Source organism: Bufo bufo, chromosome 1 (genome assembly GCF_905171765.1).
Source record: "Bufo bufo chromosome 1, aBufBuf1.1, whole genome shotgun sequence".
Lineage (NCBI taxonomy): Eukaryota > Metazoa > Chordata > Amphibia > Anura > Bufonidae > Bufo > Bufo bufo.
The window spans coordinates 408,097,794-408,121,885 of record NC_053389.1 but is presented as its reverse complement, the minus strand read 5'-3'; the positions used below and the strand labels follow the sequence as shown (position 1 = coordinate 408,121,885).

Sequence of the window (24,092 nt, the reverse complement as noted above, 5' to 3'; positions counted from 1 at the left end):
AAATAACTGTTTTACCCGCAGACAACGGTAAGTCAGTGATGAAATCCATTGACAGATGTGTCCATGGCCTATTGGGGATAAAAAGAGGCAATAAAGACCCTGCTGGACGTGTATGAGAGACTTTCGCGCGTGCACAAGTAGAGCAAGTAGACACGAAATCCATTACATCCTGACGCAACCTTGGCCACCAAAAACGACGAGATAATAGCTCCAAAGTTGCTTTACTACCCGGGTGCCCAGCAAGTGCCGAATTATGATGTTCTTTTAATAATTCAAGACGCAGGTTTAACAGTACAAACAATTTCTCTGAGGGGCAAGAGGCCGGGGCTTCCCCCTGGGCCTCTAACACCTTTCCCTCTAGAACAGAGTGTACAGCAGAGACAACCACTCCTCTTTGTAAAATAGGTACCGGATCACTAGCATTACCCCCTCCAGGGAAACTACGAGATAACGCGTCTGCCTTGGTATTTTTTGCCCCAGGACGATAGGTGATTACAAAGTTAAATCTGGTAAAGAAAAGCGACCACCTAGCTTGTCTAGGGGTGAGACGCTTAGCCGATTCTAGGTACAGAGGTTTTTTGTGATCCGTAATCACCGTGACGGGGTGGATTGCTCCCTCTAAGAAGTGACGCCACTCTTCAAGCGCCAGCTTAATCGCCAACAGTTCCCTATTTCCAACATCATAGTTCTTCTCTGCAGAAGATAATTTTTTGGAAAAGAAAGCGCAAGGGCGCCATTTGCCAGGAGACGGACCCTGAGACAATACAGCCCCCACTCCCACCTCTGACGCATCTACCTCAACAATAAAAGGCTGGGAGACATCAGGTTGAATTAGAACAGGTGCCGAGGTAAACCTCTCTTTTAGAGAGGAAAATGCATTTTTAGCGGCGTCAGACCATTTAGAAAAATCTGTCCCCTTCCTAGTCATGTCGGTAAGGGGTTTAACGATCACTGAATAATTTTTAATGAACTTTCTATAGAAATTTGCGAAACCCAAAAACCGTTGTAGGGCTTTAAGGTTCTCAGGAAGATCCCAATCTAAAATTGCCTGGACCTTCCCAGGATCCATACGGAAACCTGAAGCAGATAATAGATATCCCAGGAACTGTATTTCCTGAACGGCGAAGACACATTTTTCAATTTTCGCATATAATTTATTCGTCCGTAGGACCTGCAGTACTTGCCTGACATGCACCTCATGTGTTTTCAGATCAGCCGAATAAATTAAGATATCATCTAGGTATATGACAACAAACCTGCCGATGAGATGACTAAAAATATCATTAACGAAATGTTGGAAGACAGCGGGGGCATTGGTCAGACCGAAAGGCATAACTAGATTTTCATAATGCCCCTCAGGGGTGTTAAAAGCTGTCTTCCACTCATCCCCTTCCCTGATACGAATCAGATTGTAGGCCCCCCTAAGATCAAGTTTGGAGAACCACCTAGCACCCGCAATCTGATTAAAAAGGTCAGGAAGGAGAGGAAGAGGGTATGGGTCTCGGATGGTTATCTGGTTTAGCTCACGAAAATCTAGGCAAGGACGCAGGCCCCCATCTTTCTTTTTAACAAAGAAAAACCCTGCAGCCACGGGTGAAGAAGAGGGTCTGATGTGTCCCTTAGCCAGACTCTCGGAGATATAATCTTTCATGGCTTGTCTCTCGGGACCCGAAAGATTATACAACCTGGACTTGGGTAATTTTGCACCGGGAATCAGGTTAACCAGGCAATCATAAGGACGATGAGGTGGTAGCTTCTGACAACCCTTTTCAGAAAAAACGTCCTCAAAGTCCGAAATAAATGTAGGTAGGGAAGCTATGGAGGCGATTAAGCAATTGTTATTTAAGCAATTCTCTCTGCAATGCTCACTCCACTCCAATATCTCCCTGGCCTGCCAATCCACCACTGGATTGTGTGCTACCAACCAGGGAAGACCCAATACCACAGGAGAGGGAAGGCCCTCCAGAACGTAACATGAAAGACACTCATTATGGTGGTCCCCTACCCGAAGGTGTAAATTATGAACAATGTGGGTGAGGTTTCTCTGAGACAGAGGAGCCGAATCTATAGCGAATACGGGAATAGGTCTCTGCAGCGTACAGAGAGACAAACCCATAGTGCGGGCAAAATGGGCATCAATCAAATTTACCCCTGCTCCACTGTCTAGAAAAAAAGAAATAGACTCCGTCTTAACACCAAAAACAATAACCGCTGGTAACACAAATTGAGATGTTCGTATGGAGGAAACGTATACCCCCCGGCTGACATCCTCCGCACAGCCTGGGGTTAGTAGTTTTCCAACGGTCTTTTGTTTTTGAGAAAAGAGGGACAGACATTAATGAAATGACCCTTCCCCCCACAGAAAAAACAAGCCCCCCCCCTACGGCGAACCTCAGGAGGACGGACCTGACGAGAAGTTCCGCCTAGCTGCATAGGCTCATCTAAGTCAGTACAGACTAATTGTTGCTTGGGAGAGGTAACCAATTGCTCAGGAATTTTCGATCTCTCCCTAAGACGCCTATCTAGTCTGATAGAGAGGGACATAACAGCATCAAGGGAAAGGGGGGTCTCATACAGCGCCAGTGCATCCTTAACCCTTTCAGATAACCCAGAGCAGAACTGACTCCTGAGAGCCGGGTCGTTCCACTGAGTATCCGTAGCCCACCTACGGAACTCTGAGCAATATTCCTCTGCTGACCGATCTCCCTGTAGGAGTCTCCGTAACTTCGACTCAGCCAGGGCGACTCGGTCAGGGTCATCATATATGAGACCCAAAGCCCCAAAAAATCCCTCCACTGACCGGAGAGCCTGGGAACCAGGGGGTAACGAGAACGCCCAGGATTGTGGGTCCCCCTGAAGCAGGGAAATGACAATCCCAACCCGCTGTTCTTCATTACCTGAGGAGTAAGGGCGCAATTTAAAGTATAATTTGCAGGCCTCACGGAACGTTGCAAATTTGTCCCTTCCCCCAGAAAATCTGTCAGGAAGAACAACCTTGGGTTCTGTAACAACCTGGTTACCCATAGCAACCGCTGGGGGTGCGGTCTGCTGCATTTTCTGCTGTTGTTGGAGGACAGACACCTTCAATCCTGCCACCTCCAAAGACAGGCCTTGAAGCTGTTTTGCCAAGGCAGCAATAGGATCCATATTGGATTCTAAGTAGAGAAAAAAAAAAAAAACAACTAAAATAATTTTTTTTTAAATTTTTTCTCAAAAAGTAAAGGCCAGTTATAATATCACGGTCGGCGTGACTATCACATACGTGACACAGAGGGAGGGAACAAGGAAGGCCCTGACCAAGTGAGAGGGAAGGTGGTGACCCCTGACTCACCTAGCGGCTGGCACCTGGCTGCCCTGACGTCCCTAGACGGGTTCCTCACCCGTACGCCGATCACGTGCCTAAAGCCCTGGCTTTCCCTAAGCTGAGCCCTAGATAGTGAACAGGGCGGTGGGAACACTAGTCCGCACCACTAGCTCTAAAGGAAAACACCAAGGGAAGGACAGACAATACAAACTCAACATATAATCCCAGGTGGGCGACAACAGGAGACAACAAGAAGCCCAACAGGGATCCGGAGGGTAGCACTCTGGAACGACAACCAGGATTCACAACTCCAGTGGGTCAGTATAGATGTCCAGGCAGGAAGCTCTATAACTGGCAACTAGAGAAGTGTGAGGGGAGAATATAAGGAGGTTGGGAGTGGCAGACAAGAAACAGCTGAGGAGGAGAAGCTACGGATCCCTGATTGAGACAAAAAGGATAGCAAGGCAAACACAGAAAACAATCACTAAGAAACAACGTGATCTTTAGATATAGAGCGCGCAGCCACCCGCTGCGACCTCCTGACCCCGGGTATAACGGAGTCAGACGTGGCTCTAGATACCCTCGTGACACTCGCTTGCCAATCAATGGTGGGGTTATGCTTAGTGAGCCAGGGTAGCCCCAACACTAGAGGAGTAGGCAAACCGCTAAGGATGAAACATGACACATCCTCTACATGAGCATCACTCACAATTAAACGGATATTGTGAACTATGCCCTTTAATGATTTTTGAGAAAGTGGAGTGGAATCAATAGCAAAAACAGGAATATCCTTTCCCAAAGTGCATACCTGAGTTATTGCAAATTGATTATCAATGAGATTGACAGCTGCTCCACTATCCACAAAAATCTCACAAAAAATGCTCTTGCTCTCTAGCGCCACCCTAGCAGGCAGGACAAAACGGGAACTACAAGCAAACGGAAAACCTTCAATTTCCGCCTCAACCCTGCCAATAGTAACAGACGGAACATTTTTAAAAGATTTTTTTCTTTTTGTTTCTTTATTACTCCCAGAAGACTGCCTGAATCTCCTAGAGGGACAAACATTTGCCAAATGATTTATACCTCCACAACAAAAACAAACCCTCCCATGCGGGCTGAATCTTCTATTGTCAGAGGCAATCAACCCCAGCTGCATGGGCTCCTGCTCAGAAGGGGCTGACAGCGACTGAGACCCCTGCGCACAGAAAGAGACCGCTGCACTGTCCCGGGACTAAGTATGACAGGAAGGAGAGATCTCTCCTCTCTCTCTAAGATGCCTGTCAATACGAACGGCCTGAGACAGCAGAATCCAAGGAGGTAGGTCTCTCATGAAAGGCAAATGCATCTTTCAATCCCTCTGAAAGACCATGGCAAAATTGACTTCGGAGTGCAGCATCATTCCAACCAGTATCAGCTGCCCATCTCCGAAATTCTGAGCAGTATATCTCTGCGGATTGTTTACCCTGGCATAACAGACGTAGTCTAGACTCAGCCAGAGCAATACGATCCGGATCATCATATATCTGACCCAGGGCTAAAAAGAATTCATCCACTGAACGGAGGGGCCGTGCCCCCTCCGGCAGCGAAAAGGCCCAGGATTGAGCGTTACCCCTGAGCAGCGATATAATGATCCCCACCCTCCGTTCTTCATCACCAGAGGAATGGGGAAGAAGGCGAAAATGGAGTTTGCAAGCCTCTCTAAAACGCACAAAATACTCACTACCCCCGGAGAACGTATCCGGGAGCGAGATCTTAGGCTCAGAACAAACTCCATGAACGCAAGCTGAACCGGTCATTTGAAACTGAGAAAAAGTCTTACGGAGATCAGCTACCTCCAATGAAAGACCCTGGAAGCGCTCAGCCAAAAGTGAAACCGGATCCATGCTTGAGACGGTTTTGGCGGCTTATAATGTCACGGATGGTGTACAGGAAACAAGACAATGCAATACAATAATGACTCACTGGATCCACAACTAAGGAACAAAAGGGAGACCCCTACATGAGACCTGCCACTCTCCCTAATTGCTCAGCCTATGCGAACACCCCAAAGGTGGATGGGCGCATATCCACGTACCTCGGCTATCTAATACCTGAAGACCCTACAATAGTGAGGGGACACGACCACCGGCTCCCTACACTAGACACGGAGGGAGTCAGGGTCACCTGAAAATCCAGCAGATAGAAAATCACAAATAAAGGAACAGCACTTATCTTGCAGAGGACTGGGAAATAGAAACAGCAAGCACACACACTCCAGGAAGTTGTATAAGCCGCAACCTAATGCATCATGGGGAGGAACTTAAAGGGAAGCAATCAGTCCAACTGCATGACAGCTGAGATAGACTAACGAGATGAGGAACTTAACCAAAACAAAGAAACTCAAGGAGGAGGATCTGGAAAGCTCCTGTCAGAGCTTCTCAACTGTCTGGTTGTGACAGAGTCAGAGGAGGATGGTGGCTGGGGGGAGAAGGAGGAGGAGCAAGAAGAGCAGGCTTTGAAAGGGACTTTAAACTTTTCGGGGATCCCTGGTGCTGTCCGTGCCTGGGGGGAGGACGACATTCTCCTGGGCGATGAGCAGGAACCAGGGCGCTCCACCAATTCCAATTTAGTGCAAATGGGGGCTTTCATGCTCCAGTGTTTGAAGAGGGACCCCCGTAAAAAGCATAAAGGGCAAGGACGAGTACTGGGTGGCAACGTACTTAGACCTCTGGTACAAACACAAAATGCCAGACATGTTACTAGCATCACAGAGGGCTGGCAGAATGCAGCATTTCCAGGCCTTGCTGCGAGAGATGCTGCATTCTGCTGTTGCGGGTGCTGGCAGAGGAATTTCCACCCACAGCGAAACAGGTGCGGGTACCAATCCTTCCATTCCTGCAAGAAGAGGGCGGTTTGAAGATGTGTTGGTTACTTTAGATATGAGATCATTCTTGCAGCCAACCCATCGATAGCCGCCATCCGGATCCAGCCTCAGGGAACGCCTACACCGACAGGTGTCCGACTACATCGGGTTAACGGCCGTTGTGGACGCTCTGAGAAGCGATGAACCTCTGGACTACTGGGTGTGCAGGCTTGACTTGTGGCCAAAGCTGGCACAATTTGCCATGGAACTCTTGGCTTGCCCCTCGTCGAGTGTCCTGTCCAAAAGGACGTTCAGCGCAGCAGGGGGGATTGTGACCGATAAGCGCACTCGTCTAGCTCACAGTGTGGAAAACCTCACATTTCTAAAAATGAACGAGGCATGGATCTCGGAGAAATTCAACACCTGTGACGACCACGTGTAATTGAATTTCCTCATGTCAGCCCACACATATCCGCCAGAACCCAGGACAAAGAATGGTAATTGTCTTATGTATATACAGCGGCATAAAAAGCCTTTTCTGTCAGCTGAATGCCTAATTTTTGGTGCCTGTACTGGCCTACGGTAAAATTTTTATCCACTGACCACCTAATGTAACTCCAGCCACATAATCACAAGTTCTTTTCTGTCAGGTGAATGCCTAATTTTTGGAGCCTGTACTCCAGTGGCCTACAGTAAAATTTGTATCCAGTGACCGCCTAATGTACCTCCAGCCACATTATCACAAGTTCTTTTCTGTCAGGTGAATGCCTATTTTTTGGGGCCTGTACTGGCCTACAGTAAAATTTGTATCCAGTGACCGCCTAAATGTACCTCCAGCCACATCATCAAATGTTCTTTTCGGTCAGGTGAATGCCTAATTTTTAGGGCCTGTACTGGCCTACAGTAAAATTTGTATCCAGTGACCGCCTAAATGTACCTCCAGCCACCTCATCAAAAGTTCTTTTCTGTCAGGTGAATGCCTAATTTTTGGGGCCTGTACTCCCGTGGCCTAAAATATTTTTTTTCTAGGCTCCAGCAGGGCACATTTTTGAGAGTTTCCCTTTAAGACACATAAACATGGCCTATGATTATAATACATATTTTTTGTGGGAATTTTTGCCAATGATCCCCCTCTAGTATGTCACTGTCCATGTTGTGGGGCTATTTGTGCACATCTAGTAAGTATTTGGTGGCTGCAAATATGACCTGAAGATTTTTAAGCTTCGCCTGCCATTAAAGTCCACGGGGCCCGCTGCGAACGCGCGGTTCGCGAACATTTGATTGCGAACCGTCCTGGTCGATGTTCGTCCATTACTACTGATTGTCCAAAAGGTTGCTCCCACTGATTGTCCAGATGGTGGTGTATAATATGCACAAGCTCTCTGGCAACACCACCAGCTCCACCGGGAGGCGAGAACAGACACTGCTGAAACATGCCTGACAAAGTAGATTTAAAAAGTTACCTTAGTACTGAAGCTTTTCTCTAATTTCATAAGATGATACTGCATTTAAGGTTCATTGACCAACTTCAGATAAATAGAAAATTTACAGTAAGAAGGACACCACCACTTACATACTTGTTATTAACTAGCAGGGGCGTAGCTATAGGGGGTTTAGAGGTAGTAGTCGCTACCAGGCCCTGAAGCCTGAGGGGGCCCAAAGACCTGTGCATGCTGGTCAAGTTACACCTCTAGCTGGAGGGAAGGGGTTAGGTCAAGAATTTGGCATGGGGGGTGGGGGGGTGAAGTTTAAATTTTTGCTTCAGGCAGCACAAAGGCTATGTGCTTCCCAGCCCCTGGCCAGAAAGCACTGAGGGGAGGGGGCCCAAGCTGAACTCTTGCACCACAGCACATGAGACTTTAGTAACGCCCCTGTTAACAAGTTACATATCCCACCTTGGGCATCAGTACAACGCCAAACTAATGAAGATGTTTAGGAAGAATTAACACCAAAGTAATAATATCTAAAAACAGAATTGAAAAGTGGTTTTCTAGGGGGCTGGTCTTGAAAAGATGGCCATCAAAGGTCTGGATAAAGGGGTTTCACTGCAATACTTATTCACTGAACACTAGATGAGCAACTGAAGATACGTCCGGATCCTTTCCCATCATCCCCATTTCTAAACATTTCCAGGGAGCCTGGAGCCTGGGAAACTACAGGCTGCTGAAAGGTGAGGAAGATATCACTTTCTCTTAGAACAATCGTACATAGCTTTAGGGAGACCTGACAGGCAATCTCCCACGGGGGCTCAGTGTGGGGCAGAAATTTAGTGAAGACACCAACAAGTAGAGTATTACTACATTATGCAAACCATTATAACATTGGGTACATTAGATTTTTATTTTATCAGAGGGGAATTACAGTTAGCAGATATGACAGGTTGCTACAACATTTCTCATGCATTAAATTCTTCCTGTTTGTTGAAAACTAGCAGACTAACATATTGTCCTAGAAAACAACAGGAGCTGCCGCAGTGCTGTTAACGTAATGCTCAGCATTAGGAGCAGGTGTGTAAGGCTCGTACATATTAATCTTGCGTCCATAAGTGCCAAAGTTAGACTCTTCTGTCCTTAGAGAAATATCATTCAGTAGGAAGGAGGACTCATGCCAGACTACATAACACTGACTGATCACAATGTAAATCTTGATCTTTCAGTCCATTCATTGCCGCATTTAATTTTCACACACTGCCAGTTCTTCCATTTCCTTATTGAAATCCACCGACACAAAGCTGCAGAAAGCTTCATAGTGGACAAGAGCCAGAATTTTCTCCTGCAGCTGCAAGGGTTGTCCCTTCATAAAACAATATCTGAAGGGCTTCAGATTATTGGGTTTATCAAACAGCTCATGCTATTGTAGCAAGAGTTACTATTCTTGTCAATGTCAAATTGTCCCAAAGATATCAGAGATATTTTGGGGAGAATTTACTATGAAGGGAATATCTGAAGACAGTCTTGCTTGAGTCTGTGTTGGAGTACTTTATGCCATATGTCACATGTTGTTTGATAAATTTGTCTTCTCCTTAAACCTAACACTTTTGTCTAGAAAAACGACTCCAGCTTACCTACTCTACCCTGCAACTGGAGTGAGATGGTGAATTTTTTGCTACCTTTAAAAAAAAGTCTCAGTTATAAATCTCGAGCGAACTCATTAACGTAGCTAACCACGCCCTCTTTCCCAGTGAGTGAAGTCACAATATTAGCTCCAAAAGTTGCAAAAGCCTCATTTATGTGACTTTTTTTAAGCCAGAATTCTTGAGTGAAGGCATGATAAATCAGGGCCTATGACTTTCTGTGAAAAGGGACTCAGGGATGGTACTGTTTTCAACTGAGAAGACACAGCAGCTATCGGGGAAGCGACTGCTTCGGGGCCTGAGCTTAGTAGGGGCCCGGGAGCAGTAGCAGGGGTGTGGCCAGCAGGGCCGTATTTCTAATAATTGAATGTTTTTTCATTTATTTAATATTTTCTCTGTCTGAGGGGAGGTGGGGGCTGTAACGCTGCATACATAAACAAGAGGAGAGGGGGAGAGGGATTCTCCTACCTCTCCTCTGCGCTGCTGCACTGTGTTATCTGATTGGTGGAGCAGCAGTGAGCGGAAGCTGCTTCTCCACCAATCATTTCGAGTGATAAACAGAGCCCGCTCCCACATGACAAGAAGCACCATGTGGACCCTGGATGTGACTGCCTGCCTGGCAGCCCAACTGCCCTCCCGGCCAGCCCACTGCCTCTCTTGCCTGCCTACCTCTTATGTAGTGCTGCTGACCTCCTGCTCTGTCTGTAACAGACAGCCAAAAAGCTGGAGCAACCATGAGCAGCATCACGTCTGTCTCAGCCTTCTGAGCACCGCTGCAGCCTGCCAGCCAGCTTGCTGCCGACCTCCTGCTTAGGACTCACTGCCAGCCTGACCAAAAATAGTGAGTCTGTGCCCCCTGCCTTGTGCCCCCTGCCCTGTACTGTGCCACCTGTCCTGTGCAACAAGCCCTGTGCCCCCTGCTCTGTACTGTGCCCCCTGCCCTGCACTGTGCCCCCTGCTCTGTACTGTATCCCCACCACATTTTTTGCCCAGGATCCTCCACCAGCCTTAGACTACTTTCCCACTAGCGTTGTTACTGGATCTGACAGGGTTCAGCAAAAATACTTCTGTTACTGATAATACAACGATCTGCATCCGTTATGAACGGATCCATTTGTATTATCTTTAACATTGCCAAGACGGATCTGTTCTGAACTCCTTTGAAAGTCAATGGAGTACGGATCCGTTTTCTATTGAGTCAGATTGTGTCAGAGAAAACTGATCCGTCCCCATTGACTTGCACTGTGTGTCATGCCGGATCCGTCTTGCTCCGCATCCCAGGATGGAAAGAAAACTGCAGCATGCTGCATTTTGCTCTCCGGTCTGGGAACGAAAAGGAATGCATTTTTCATCATTCCGTTCTGTTCAGTTATGTTTTGTCCCCATTGACAATGAATGGGGACAAAACTGAAGCGTTTTTTTTCCGGTATTGAGACCCTATGACGAAACTCAATACCGGAAAATATTAACGCTAGTGTGAAAGTAGCCTTAAACCAGCAGGGTACTGGTTGGGTGGATTAGATGCTTTAGACACAACTCGGAAGAACTGTTTCTCGGTAAAGATACGCATCATTGCATAGACAACTGTTTTAGACAATGCTCTGACCAATACGTGATCTGTACTGATGAGGGGCAAGGACCCATCTGTTTACAGTGGGTGTCTCTGGTGTTGCTGGTAAGAGTACTAAATCTGCAGATTTTTACCATGGAATAATGGGGGACATTTACCAAGACTAGCATTCCCATCCTCCAGTCTTGATCCCCTGTGTGATGAGATGCGCCAGGTGCCTCTTAATAAATTAGTCACATCTCTGGCACTCTGTGCCTCAGAAACTGAGGGGTTGGCATAGACTTCAGCTATGATTTACGCCACTCTCTGGCGAATTATAGTAAATCCAGCCGACCACGGGAAGCGCTGCCACTTTAGAAAAGTGTAAAGAAGCTCAAAAAGTGTGCTTCTTTTGTACTCCACAATCCTGGATGAAATGTTATACATATTTAAGTCCTAGCACTAAAGACTTGATCACAAGGTCACACTGATGGAGTCCGTATACAAGAGACAAGGCAGAAATGATTGAAATGTGTGAAAATGAAATTCTGTGTGAGACTTGCAATTTTCTAAGCTACCAGTTTTCACGCTTTTATTTTTTTTTTACTGTCTAACAAATCAGCACTCGGCTGGGAAGCACTAATGGGCTTTTTTGGAGGGTGTCCCACAGTTTCATTATTGTCTGGGCAGGAACATTTCCATAATAAATTTTCCATTTTAATTTCATAGGGCTGCCAAGGCTCATCTACTGTTGTATATCTCCGCTTTCAATGATGACCCAAGAACTGAAATCACAATGCTTAAAAGGCAATGGCATATTAGAGTCATTTCTCATTTAGATTTGTTTCTAGACTAATACAGTTTATTTTTTCCTGCTGCAACAATGGGCATAAGTATATGGTATATCCTACATCTAATATATAAAGCTGAGTGTATGTGTGTATGTTCGCTAAAGGATTCCGCACCGTCGTATTTACAATCACAAAATTTTGCACAGCAGCCTCCTGCGACTCAGAGAACGTCATAGACTATGTTTTGAGTGGAAATTTTCACCCTGTGCTTTCCGATTATTTGCTAAATAATATGTTTAGTACCCTTACACCAAACTACAGGAGCCATTGTCTGTTGGCTGTTGTGGCAGTTAGCCTGGATATTCATCAGGTTGCATATAGCAACCAATCACAGCTCAGCTTCTACTTTGCTACAGGTCATTAAGATGAGTTCTGATTGGTTGCTATAGGCAACTGAGGACATATAATACAGCTTATGTGTGAGTTATTTACCCAACGTTGTTGTAGAGCCTGATGTAACTCACATGACCTTAACTGTATACCAATTCTGTGGGGTTTTATATACCGTCAATTAAAGACAATAATGCACCGTAAGAAAAGGAATTTGATTGGCTAATTGTCAGGCCGCTGTGGAGGTCACTGTTAAAGGAGCGGGAACTGTGGAGGTCACTATTACGGGGGCAGGGAACTATTGAGGCCACTATTAAAGGGGCAGCTGCTATGTAGGTCACTGTTAAGGGAGGAGTGGACTGTGGAGGCCACTATTAAAGGGGAAGCGGGGTACTGTGAGGTCACTGTTAAGGCAGCGGGGTACTGTGAGGTCACTGTTAAGAGAGAGGGGTACTGTGGTAGTCACTGTTAAAGGGGCAGGCACTGTGTATTTCTCTGTTAAAGGGGCAGGGAATGGTGGAGGTCACAGTTAAGGCAGCAGGGTACTGTGAGGTTACTGTTAAGAGAGAGGGGTACTGTGGCAGTCACTGTTAAAGGGGCAGGCACTGTGTATTTCTCTGTTAAGGGGCCAGGGAATGGTGAAGGTCCCAGTTAAGGGGACTGTCCCTTATGGAAGTCACTGTTAAGGGGTGGGGTGCTGTAGAGGTCACTGTGAAGGGGGCACGCCCCTGTGGAGGTCACTGTCAAGGGGTTGGGGTGTTGTGGAACTCACTGTTAAAGGGGCTGGCTGCTGTGAAGGTCAAAGTTAAGGGGGTGGGCTGCTGTGGAGGTCCCATTTTAAGGAGGTGGGACACTGTGGGGGGTCAGGGTTAAGGCGTGGGGTTCTGTGAAGGTCACTTTTAAGGGGGCAGGAGCTGTAGAGGTCACGTTATGGGGGGATACTGTCAATATATTTTAAGGACACACACAAACATTAAATGAAATAGACTAAATATACCTGTGTGAAGCAGAGTCCTTCTGCTAGTGTTTATATAAACTTATGTCTGTCTATCTATCTACTGTATCTGTCTATCTACTGTATCTATCATCTATCTACTGTATCTATGTACTCTGTTTATCTATCTCATATCAATCTATTTATCTATCTAAAAGTAGAAAAAAATGGGCAGCACTCCGGTCTTGTGAAGAAATTCAGTGACGTTTATTCACACTCAATCGCAATGCAGCATTTCAGCCCTCTCAATGGAGCCTTTGTCAAGCTCCATTGAGAGGGCTGAAATGCTGCATTGCGGTTGAGTGTGAATAAACGTCACTGAATTTCTTCACAAGACCGGAGTGCTGCCCATTTTTTTCTACTTTTATTGAACGGCTCCCATCCAGGAGCAAGTGTGGAGTTGCACCCAGCATCCTATAGAGTGCTGCTGATATAACTTTCTGTTTTTATTTATCTATCTATCTACAGTATGTATGGTAAGGTATACGGTAAAATGCTGGAAGGGGTGTATATTTCACCCACTATCCTCAGCTGCTGTGGGTTCATGGCTCACCCGATATTCCTATGGACAAAGAGAGGGTGCACTATCTAAGGCTAACCAAGGTTTTAGATTCTGTTCTGGGCTGGATTATTTTGCACTGGTGGGTAGGTTTGGTAGACGGACCTGACAATCCACACCCCTCCAGCATGGCTATTTCCCCTAACAAAAAAGCCAGTGTAGATAATATATCCAAATTCATATCACTTTATTATGTACAAAATATAGAAAGAAAGGGAAAGATGGAAAAAGTATACAGAAAGGCAAAGGGCATATATTCCACTAGACTGTCATGTATCCCCACAAGACTAATAAGCACTTACCGGGTACCAGGTCTGTGCTGTGACTCACAAACATCCAATGTACGCCAAAGAGGTGTATAGTATATGATATACACACCCCAATGGAAAATTGCATAGTATAATACAATTATCTTAAAGAAAATTTTATGGATGTTAGTGCGATCCACAGCCTACGTCCATGGTAACCGTAAGCAACATATATATATGGTGCCTGGTACCAAAATATCCACAGCCTAATCTAAACACAGCACACGATAATATATATATATATATATATATATATATGACCTGATCAATAACATAGGCCTAATATGGATGCTGTATATGGCAGTGTCTATAATGGTGTCTCAATAGACACATTTGTCCTGCGACGTACCTGAAGACATGACCAAGCCCAGATGGATTTAATAGCCCTAAGCGCAGGACCTTGACGCGCGTTTCACCTCAGCGGCTTCGTCAGGAGGTATGAAAGAATGAAATAGCAGGGTATATATACTAGTAACATTAGTGAGTAAGGTACCTGGATTGCGGACACCTGTGCTCCAACCAATCGGGCGCGACAACACCATAATGTACGGCGCCATCTCTCAGCGCGTCCACGCCAACTCACTACGCATGAGCTGCGCGTAATGGCGCAACGGAGCACGTCGAGATGAAGCCGGACAGCGCATGCGTGGAGCCGCGTCCCAGCGGAAAGCATGTGACCCGCAAGCACTTGGCCATTGGACGATCGGCTCCTATTCATGTAACGGCTGTGGCTAGATCTCAATAGTAGATAATGCTGCAAACTCCACTCCATAACAGTAATCCATATTAGGCCCATGTTTTACATTCTTAATGGCCGACTCGCCAGAACATATCAGAATCATCATGTTTATCGGTATATAAGAAAATGAACAGTGACCACATATATTATATAGTCTGTCCATAAAAACACTATCTAAAAATAACAGTACATATATCAATATGATTACTACATCCAATCAAGGCATCATTGGTATTTCAAAAATCAATTAATAATCAATTTAAGTGATTGGAATTATACATTTATATTACATGATTATGCTATACTTAGAATACTGTCAATATATTTTAAGGACACACACAAACATTAAATAAAATAGACGAAATATCCCCGTGTGAAGCCGGGTCCTTCTGCTATTGTTTATATAAACTTATGTCTGTCTGTCTATCTACTGTATCTATCTATCTATCATCTATCTACTGTATCTATGTACTCTGTTTATCTATCTATCTATCTATCTATCTATCTATCTACAGTATGTATGGTAAGGTATACGGTAAAGTGCTGGAAGGGGTGTATATTTCACCTACTATCCTCAGCTGCTGTGGGTTCATGGCTCACCCGATATTCCTATGGACAAAGAGAGGGTGCACTATCTAAGGCTAACCAAGGTTTTAGATTCTGTTCTGGGCTGGATTATTTTGCACTGGTGGGTAGGTTTGGTAGACGGACCTGACAGTCCACACCCCTCCAGCATGTCTATTTCCCCTAGCCTGAGGTGATCCCAGGTGTGGCTGCTGAGATCATTACTGGGGAATAAAAAGTGGCCTCAGACTGTCAGTCACGGTCAGAAAGCCTGGGAAGCTAGCTGACCTACTAGCTGTCTGAGCCTGATTTTCCCCTGTGTGGTATCCCTATCATTCAGACCGGCAGGCGTTTATTTCTTTTGTTTATGTTCTGTTGGTGCTGGTGATAACTTGGATGGTGTTTTTTTGTTGTTCTGCATACCAGAATATACATGGTTTGGACTTTTTTCTAAGTTGCTGTCTCTGCTAGAGGTCTGTCATTGCTGACCGCACCCTGAGTACAGATCCTGACACTATCTCCAGTATCTATCTACTGTATCTATGCACTCTAACTATCCATCTATGATCTCTCAGTGCCTTAGTGCCTCCACACAGTAGTTATGCCCCCTTAGTGCCCAAATACAGTTGAATAGCTCCCTAGTGCTGTCACGGCTGAGGGCGGGGAAAACCCTCAGACGTGCGATGCTCAGAAATGTCCGGTCGCTACTCGGCCAGGGCAACAGCATTAGGGAGCAGGTCACCTCCTATTGCGTCCCTAGCACTGACCCTGTCTCCTGTCCGCATGAGCCGACCCTGATGGTGGGAGGACTCATACACTGGAACCTAATAGTCCCTGGAAGCCCTCAGGACGGCCCTGAACTAGGAGGAGGGTAAGACTACCTATTCCTCCTAGGAACGGAGGAACAGGGGTCTCACTGGCCAAGCAGCAGGGAGAAGGGGAACAAGAACAGCCTATGAATATGACAGGTGAACCTAACTGTTCCACACTAACCTGCCACAGCCTTGCTGACTGGAACCTGTGCTCAGGAACGCTGTCCACACAAACATAAACAAACAGCACACACATAAGCACACAGAGGAACCAGGACATTCATAGCTGCAATAACAACCAAAAGCATAGGACATAAACTAAACATCAGGGATAAGGATTTTATGACCGGAAGGGTGGCCCTTACTGGAAGGATGGTAACCAGCAGGAGGATGTCTCCAGCAGCATGGCTGAAGCACCCTCTGACTACTGCCTTCCACTGAGGCTTTATAGGGCCAAGTGGCCACACCCACAGTCAGACACACCCAGTGCACACACACACTAGGAAGGAGGCTAACCCTTCCAACACCAGGGAAGGGAAAACACCACTTAAAGGGGACGTGCACACAATAACATAAAACCAAGTGCACACATACACACATCACACGAAACCGCATGCACAACATAGCAAGCTGCAATGGCACAGCTCAGACTGCTACGCTGCCACATACATACTGTTGCCAGCGGCAACCACAGGTGAGGCAAATACCACAGCCCTCACCTGTGATTGACAACCAAAGTAAACCGCTGACAACCGCATGCGGTTCAGGAGTCACGATCATAGCCATGGCCGTGACAAGTGCCCCCACACAGCAGAATGCCTCTGTAGTGCTGCTACGGAAGTAGTTCCACCACTGGATCTGTACTTACTAGTAGATTTTCACTGACTAATACAGGAGATCAGAAGTTAGCAAACCTCCGCAAACTGATGTCAATATGTCAAAACTGGTCACATGGACAGGGGTTCTGCAGCTTGGACAAAGCCTTTAAAAGGGTATTCCAGTTACCAAAAATATAACTTATGTTTTAGACTAATTTATCATCAACAATTACCTAATATAATTTAAATTTCACATATTTACTGTTCAGTAGTTATAAAAGTAGTTTTCTTCCTCTGCTACCTACTGTATTTCCTCATAAATCACCATGGCATCGACCTGTAGTTCTGAGTCTTTCTTAGGTCGAGCATGCTCAGTGTGTTGCTCTCAGTTCTCTAGCTAAATGTCTTGTGAAACATAGAGAGTGTTAGTGTGCTGGTGATAACGGAGTAGAGGGGGCATGACTGGACTGTATATCAGGCAATCAATAAACAGCAACACTCAGCAGGAAAGCTAGGGATTGTGGGGATTGTAGTCTTGGAAGTTTTGTGAGGGAAGATCAGGCACCATGATACTCTCAGTGTATTGCAGGTTCACACAGGAGCTAGACAAATGGATTGCAAGGTAAAATGAAGATCTGGTTATATGTATAGGTATGGGTTCTGGTTGGGTCAAAGCTTGCAGTCTTAATGCAGTTTTTCAAAAATGAAGTTACTTACAAGAATACCCCTTTAAATTAAATTGGAGATTTACAGCAGGGCAAGCTAGATGAAAACATTCTATGACAGTGCCAGTGTAAGACATAGAGCACTCCAGCATCATCATTTCAAATGATAAATATATTTGTTCAACTAGCCTTCATTTCACAATACAATAATAGACAAGACTATTTTAGGAGAAAAAAAAGTCTAATTTAGCCATTTTTAAACTAGAATTTACATAGAAAACAGTGCTGCTATAGGCTGACTCTTTCAAAAACTTATTTTTTTATGTATAGAAATTTAAAATAGCTGTGATCACTAATTCTAAGACTCGGCAAAGAAATGTTTCACTGAAAATTTTTAGAAGCACACAGGAGCATTTTGTACTCCAAATGAGCGCTGCAGGTCAAGATCAGTTGACTGTGTCACCAGACAGCCTAACTTTCAGCTCTACCCCTCCGTGTTCTAAAGTTCATTAATACAGTCGTGGACAAAAGTTTTGAGAATGACAAAAATATTAGTTTTTACAAAGTTTGCTGTTAAACTGCTTTTAGATCTTTGTTTCAGTTGTTTCTGTGATGTAGTGAAATATAATTACACGCACTTCATACGTTTCAAAGGCTTTTATCGACAATTACATGACATTTATGCAAAGAGTCAGTATTTGCAGTGTTGGCCCTTCTTTTTCAGGACCTCTGCAATTCGACTGGGCATGATCTCAATCAACTTCTGGGCCAATTTCTGACTGATAGCAACCCATTCTTTCATAATCACTTCTTGGAGTTTGTCAGAATTAGTGGGTTTTTGTTTGTCCACCCGCCTCTTGAGGATTGACCACAAGTTCTCAATGGGATTAAGATCTGGGGAGTTTCCAGGCCATGGACCCAAAATGTCAACGTTTTGGTCCCCGAGCCACTTAGTTATCACTTTTGCCTTATGGCACGGTGCTCCATCGTGCTGGAAAATGCATTGTTCTTCACCAAACTGTTGTTGGATTGTTGGAAGAAGTTGCTGTTGGAGGGTGTTTTGGTACCATTCTTTATTCATGGCTGTGTTTTTGGGAAAAATTGTGAGTGAGCCCACTCCCTTGGATGAGAAGCAACCCCACATATGAATGGTCTCAGGATGCTTTACTGTTGGCATGACACAGGACTGATGGTAGCGCTCACCTTTTCTTCTCCAGACAAGCCTTTTTCCAGATGCCCCAAACAATCGGAAAGAGGCTTCATCGGAGAATACGACTTTGCCCCAGTCCTCAGCAGTCCATTCACCATACTTTCTGCAGAAGATCAATCTGTCCCTGATGTTTTTTTTTGGAGAGAACTGGCTTCTTTGCTGCCCTTCTTGACACCAGGCCATCTTCCAAAAGTCTTCGCCTCACTGTGCGTGCAGATGCGCTCACACCTGCCTGCTGCCATTCCTGAGCAAGCTCTGCACTGGTGGCACTCCGATCCCGCAGCTGAATTCTTTTTAGGAGACGATCCTGGTGCTTGCTGGACTTTCTTGGACGCCCTGAAGCCTTCTTAACAAGAATTGAACCTTTTTCCTTGAAGTTCTTGATGATCCTATAAATTGTTGATTGAGGTGCAATCTTAGTAGCCACAATATCCTTGCCTGTGAAGCCATTTTTATGCAACGCAATGATGGCTGCACGCGTTTCTTTGCAGGTCACCATGGTTAACAATGGAAGAACAATGATTTCAAGCATCACCCTCCTTTTAACATGTCAAGTTTGCCATTTTAACCCAATCAGCCTGACATAATGATCTCCAGCCTTGTGCTCGTCAACATTCTCACCTGAGTTAACAAGACGATTACTGAAATGATCTCAGCAGGTCCTTTAATGACAGCAATGAAATGCAGTGGAAATGTTTTTTTGGGATTAAGTTAATTTTCATGGCAAAGAAGGACTATGCAATTCATCTGATCACTCTTCATAACATTCTGGAGTATATGCAAATTGCTATTATAAAAACTTAAGCAGCAACTTTTCCAATTTCCAATATTTTTGTCATTCTCAAAACTTTTGGCCACGACTGTACAATGTTATAAATCAAATGTCAAAGGGACAATTCAGAAATCCTGATCATAGTAACCATCCACACATTCAGTAACACACAGTTCAAGGATCTAGTTGACCTACCTTTTCTGTGTCACTTACCAAGCAACTAATAAATTACTTACCAGAGGTTGACTAGAAATGGATGCTCCAGCCCTTGCATGATCTGCAGTTCTTTAAACACATTCCTCACTTCATTGCGCTCCACACATTTCTGTTTGTTCATGTATTTCATTGCATACATTTTCTTTGTATCATTTTTCTGAACAATGCAGACCTGGTTATAAAAAGACAATGCACAGATTACAGGGCTCTTCAGACATTGAAGAAGTCTACCATAATTGATAATAGCTGCATTACTGTTCAGCAATATGTAGTTCCAGATTACAATACTATAAATAGTCATAAAATATCTTAAAACTGAAATTCATGAACTAATTCACACTCTGCCACAAGTTTGCTCTAGTCTACATTTCTCTGCACCCTTTGCGGTTTGGTAAAAACACATAATTTATGTGCTCTTCCTAAGATTTATTCATTGACCTAAGGCTGGCCATACAGTGCTGCCCATAATTATTCATACCCCTGGCAAATTTTGACTTAAATTTACTTTTATTCAACCAGCAAGTAATAAGGCACACAAAAGCTCGCTTGGCCTTTGCAAAAGCTCATCTGGACAAAGAAGAAGACTTCTGGTCTTCTGTGTTATCAGATGAAACAAAAATTGAAATGTTTGGTCACAATGATGTTTCCCTCATTTGGTGTAAAAAAGGAGAAGCCTTCAACCCAAAGAACACCATCCACACTGTCAAACATGGTGGTGGGAACATAATGCTTTGGGGGTGTTTTTCAGCCAATGGACCAGGGAACCTAATCACAGTAAACGGCACCATGAAAAAAAAACAATACATGAGGATTCTCAACGACAACATCAGGCAGTCTGCAGAGAAACTTGGCCTTGAGTACCAGTGGACATTTCAGCATGACAATGACCCAAAACACACAGCAAAAGTGGTGAAGAAATGGTTAGCAGACAACAACATTAGAGTATTCATAGTTTGGACCTAACCTGGGTAAGGTTATTTAACAAATTTATTGACAAATGCCTGAACAGGCAATGAAACCTATCTTGACCCAGATGAAATTAATACTTCACTTTTATTATTAAATATATCAAAATCTAAGTGTGAGAATGAGTGCAATATTGATATTTGTTATTATTTATTATTTATTTCCAACAAACCAAAAACCTATGTTAAAACTACAGTCGCCACTCCACTGGTGGATGCAAATATTATACAGTGAAGGAGGCACGGAGATGTGCACTAGCAGACAACAACATTAACGTTTTGGAGTGGCTCAGCCAGAGTCCAGACTTGAATCCAATTAAGAATCTGTGGAGGGAGCTAAAGATCAGGGTGATGGCAAGAAGACCCTCCAACCTGAAAGATTTGGAGCTCATTGCTAAAGATGAATGGGCAAAAATACCTGTGGAGACATGCAAAAAGCTGGTCTGCAATTATAGGAAGCGTTTGATTGCTGTAATAGCCAATAAATGCTTTTCTATTGACTATTGAGATGGGTATGAATAATTTTGGACTGGACACTTTTTGCTCAAATGTAAATAAAAGTTGAGAAATGTTTTCTTTCCACAATAATGCCTCTTGTACATCGTCTTATTATCTTTTGGGAGACACCTATGTCATTTCCCGTCCAAAAATTACTTGCTGGTTGAATAAAAGTAACTTTAAGTCAAAATTTGCCAGAGGTATGAATAATTATGGGCAGCACTGTATATTTAAAGACCTGTATATTTAAAGCACTGTATATTTAAAGAAGTGATCTGCACTTCCAAATGGTGATTCAATCGACAGCTATTCCTCCCATCCTCCACATACACATGCATGTCCTCTCTTTAAAGTATTTTGCTACCAGACTCCTCTCTTGGCAGCTTGTCTCACCAAAATTCAACATGCTAAGCCCTTGCTTGGGACATCTCCATACACATTAGAAGAACGGCCAGGTTCAGCAGGCATGTTTCTAACGCACATACCCCGGTAGACACAAGGAGAAAGCATAACTTTGTACCTTCTCTGATGATGACAACAAATTCAGTGTTTCCCACTCTTTTTACCATGAAGGAACCTCTCATTTCTTCTCATCCCACGAAAACTATACTCCTACCTTTGTAGAGGCTGAGATCATCTTACGGCCCTATTGTAAAACCAATCATCGGGTAATACAGAAAACTAGTATGGTTTGTGGAATACAATAGCTGTGAGAAATGCAGGACATAAAGATCCATCAGAACAAGTAGAATGGGCAAACCACATTCTCGCCAGACTCTTGACTTATGTGAGGCTAGTGGTGGCTAACTAACATAGATGACCGTTTGTAGTCTATTCATCACAATTCCTTCTGCTCTGTTAAATATTAATGTTTTTCACTTCTAGCCAGAATCTCTACTATTGTTATGGCAGCTTTCATACGGCAGAGTTTTGATCAGTCATTTTCATCACTATTTTTAAGCCACAAAACTAGGTGTATTTATTTTGATATTGTTTGCATTTAACGTTGTATGACCTGTTAAAATAAGGTTATTATGGCCGTGTGGATGTCTAATGAGTATAGACAGAGGGAGAGACAGAGTGGGAGAGAAAGAGGCTTTTCATGCAGCTTGAAGCACTTTTAATTCAGGTAGAATTGAATCGAATCTCATCTGAATCGAATTACACACAGTATTTAGACGAATCAAACCGTAAACATATTTTCAGAAATTCGCTCATCATTCATTGCATTTATTGCATTTTTATTTTAATGATAATTACTTTTAATCGTTTTGAGGGAACAGTGTTTTATTTTTACTTTCCATTAGTTCCACAGACTAATCCTTCATCCGGTGTGTCATTATCATACACCACCATAAAAAGGCATCTTTAAAGGGACACTGACAGGGCCAATAAGCATATTGAGGTATATATATATGGCAGTACAGGTCTTATAATGGGTATTACAATCATCTAAGTATCCCCCCTGTCCACCTTATACATACAGTAAACTTAAGTTTTATAACCTGCTCCAACGGTCTTCAATCTGCCCAAGGGGCGGTGTTTCACCTCTCTTGCGCCCAGCCAGCCTCCCCCAACTGCCGCTTTGAAGCGCCGCCCAGCTCATGAATATTCAGTTTGCTGGGCGGCTTCTGCGGTCCCCGCTCTGAAGCGCTGCGCTTAACAGTGCCCTGCGCATGCGCCGGATCTTGTGAAGTCGGGGACAGTAAGCGCCGCCCAGCGAAGTGAATATTGATAAGCTGGGCGGCGCTTACTGTACCGGACTTCACAAGATCCGGCGCATGCGCCGGGCACTGTTAAGCGCAGCGCTTCAGAGCGGGGACCGCAAAAGCCGCCCAGCAAACTGAATAGTCATGAGCTGGGCGGCGCTTCAAAGCGGCAGTTGGGGGAGGCTGGCTGGGCGCAAGAGAGGTGAAACGCCGCCCCTTGGGCAGATTGAAGACCGTTGGAGCAGGTTATGAAACTTAAGTTTACTGTATGTATAATGTGGACAGGGGGGATACTTAGATGATTGTAATACCCATTATAAGACCTGTACTGCCATATATATACCTCAATATGCTTATTGGCCCTGTCAGTGTCCCTTTAAGGATTAATCTAATGTTTTTGAGGGCTGTTCGATGGTTCCTTTAACTTGTCATGTCACAGGAAATATAAATCAGACAGCTAATCATCTCTCCAGCATACATATAAAGCATATTCAGCTGAGCCAAATGTGCATGCTATGGTTCAGTCATGCTGATAACTGATAGCTGAAGATATGATTTGCCTGCAGGAATCCACTGTTTCAGCAATAGTAAGAATTGAAAAACACAATTTTTGTGTAGCTCTATTACAGGGTATCAGATAGTATTGTATTTAGTAACAGAACATGGTTTGTAAGGCTGAAAAAAGACATCTGTCCATCCAGCTCGGCCTGTTATCCTGCAAGTTGATTCAGAGGAAGGGGGAAAAAAAACTAGGAGGTAGAAGCCAATTTTCCCCATCTTAGGGGAAGAAAATTCCTTCCCGACTCCAATTAGGCAATCAGATAACTCCCTGGATCAACGACCCCTCTCTACACTGCGTGCAGAATTATTAGGCAAATGAGTATTTTGACCACATCATCCTCTTTATGCATGTTGTCTTACTCCAAGCTGTATAGGCTCGAAAGCCTACTACCAATTAAGCATATTAGGTGATGTGCATCTCTGTAATGAGAAGGGGTGTGGTCTAATGACATCAACACCCTATATTAGGTGTGCATAATTATTAGGCAACTTCCTTTCCTTTGGCAAAATGGGTCAAAAGAAGGACTTGACAGGCTCAGAAAAGTCAAAAATAGTGAGATATCTTGCAGAGGGATGCAGCACTCTTAAAATTGCAAAGCTTCTGAAGCGTGATCATCGAACAATCAAGCGTTTCATTCAAAATAGTCAACAGGGTCGCAAGAAGCGTGTGGAAAAACCAAGGCGCAAAATAACTGCCCATGAACTGAGAAAAGTCAAGCGTGCAGCTGCCAAGATGCCACTTGCCACCAGTTT

The 24,092-nt window shown here is 44.4% G+C and overlaps 1 protein-coding gene across 1 annotated transcript in view; it reads right to left on the bottom strand.

The window, feature by feature from the left end:
• Positions 1-24,092, bottom strand: part of STK32A (serine/threonine kinase 32A) — a 290,285-nt gene that overhangs the window by 169,721 nt on the left and 96,472 nt on the right. Inside the window, exon 4 of the mRNA XM_040406255.1 lies at positions 19,627-19,778. Coding sequence (XP_040262189.1) covers positions 19,627-19,778 — 152 coding nt within the window. The remainder of the gene's footprint in view (positions 1-19,626; positions 19,779-24,092) is intronic.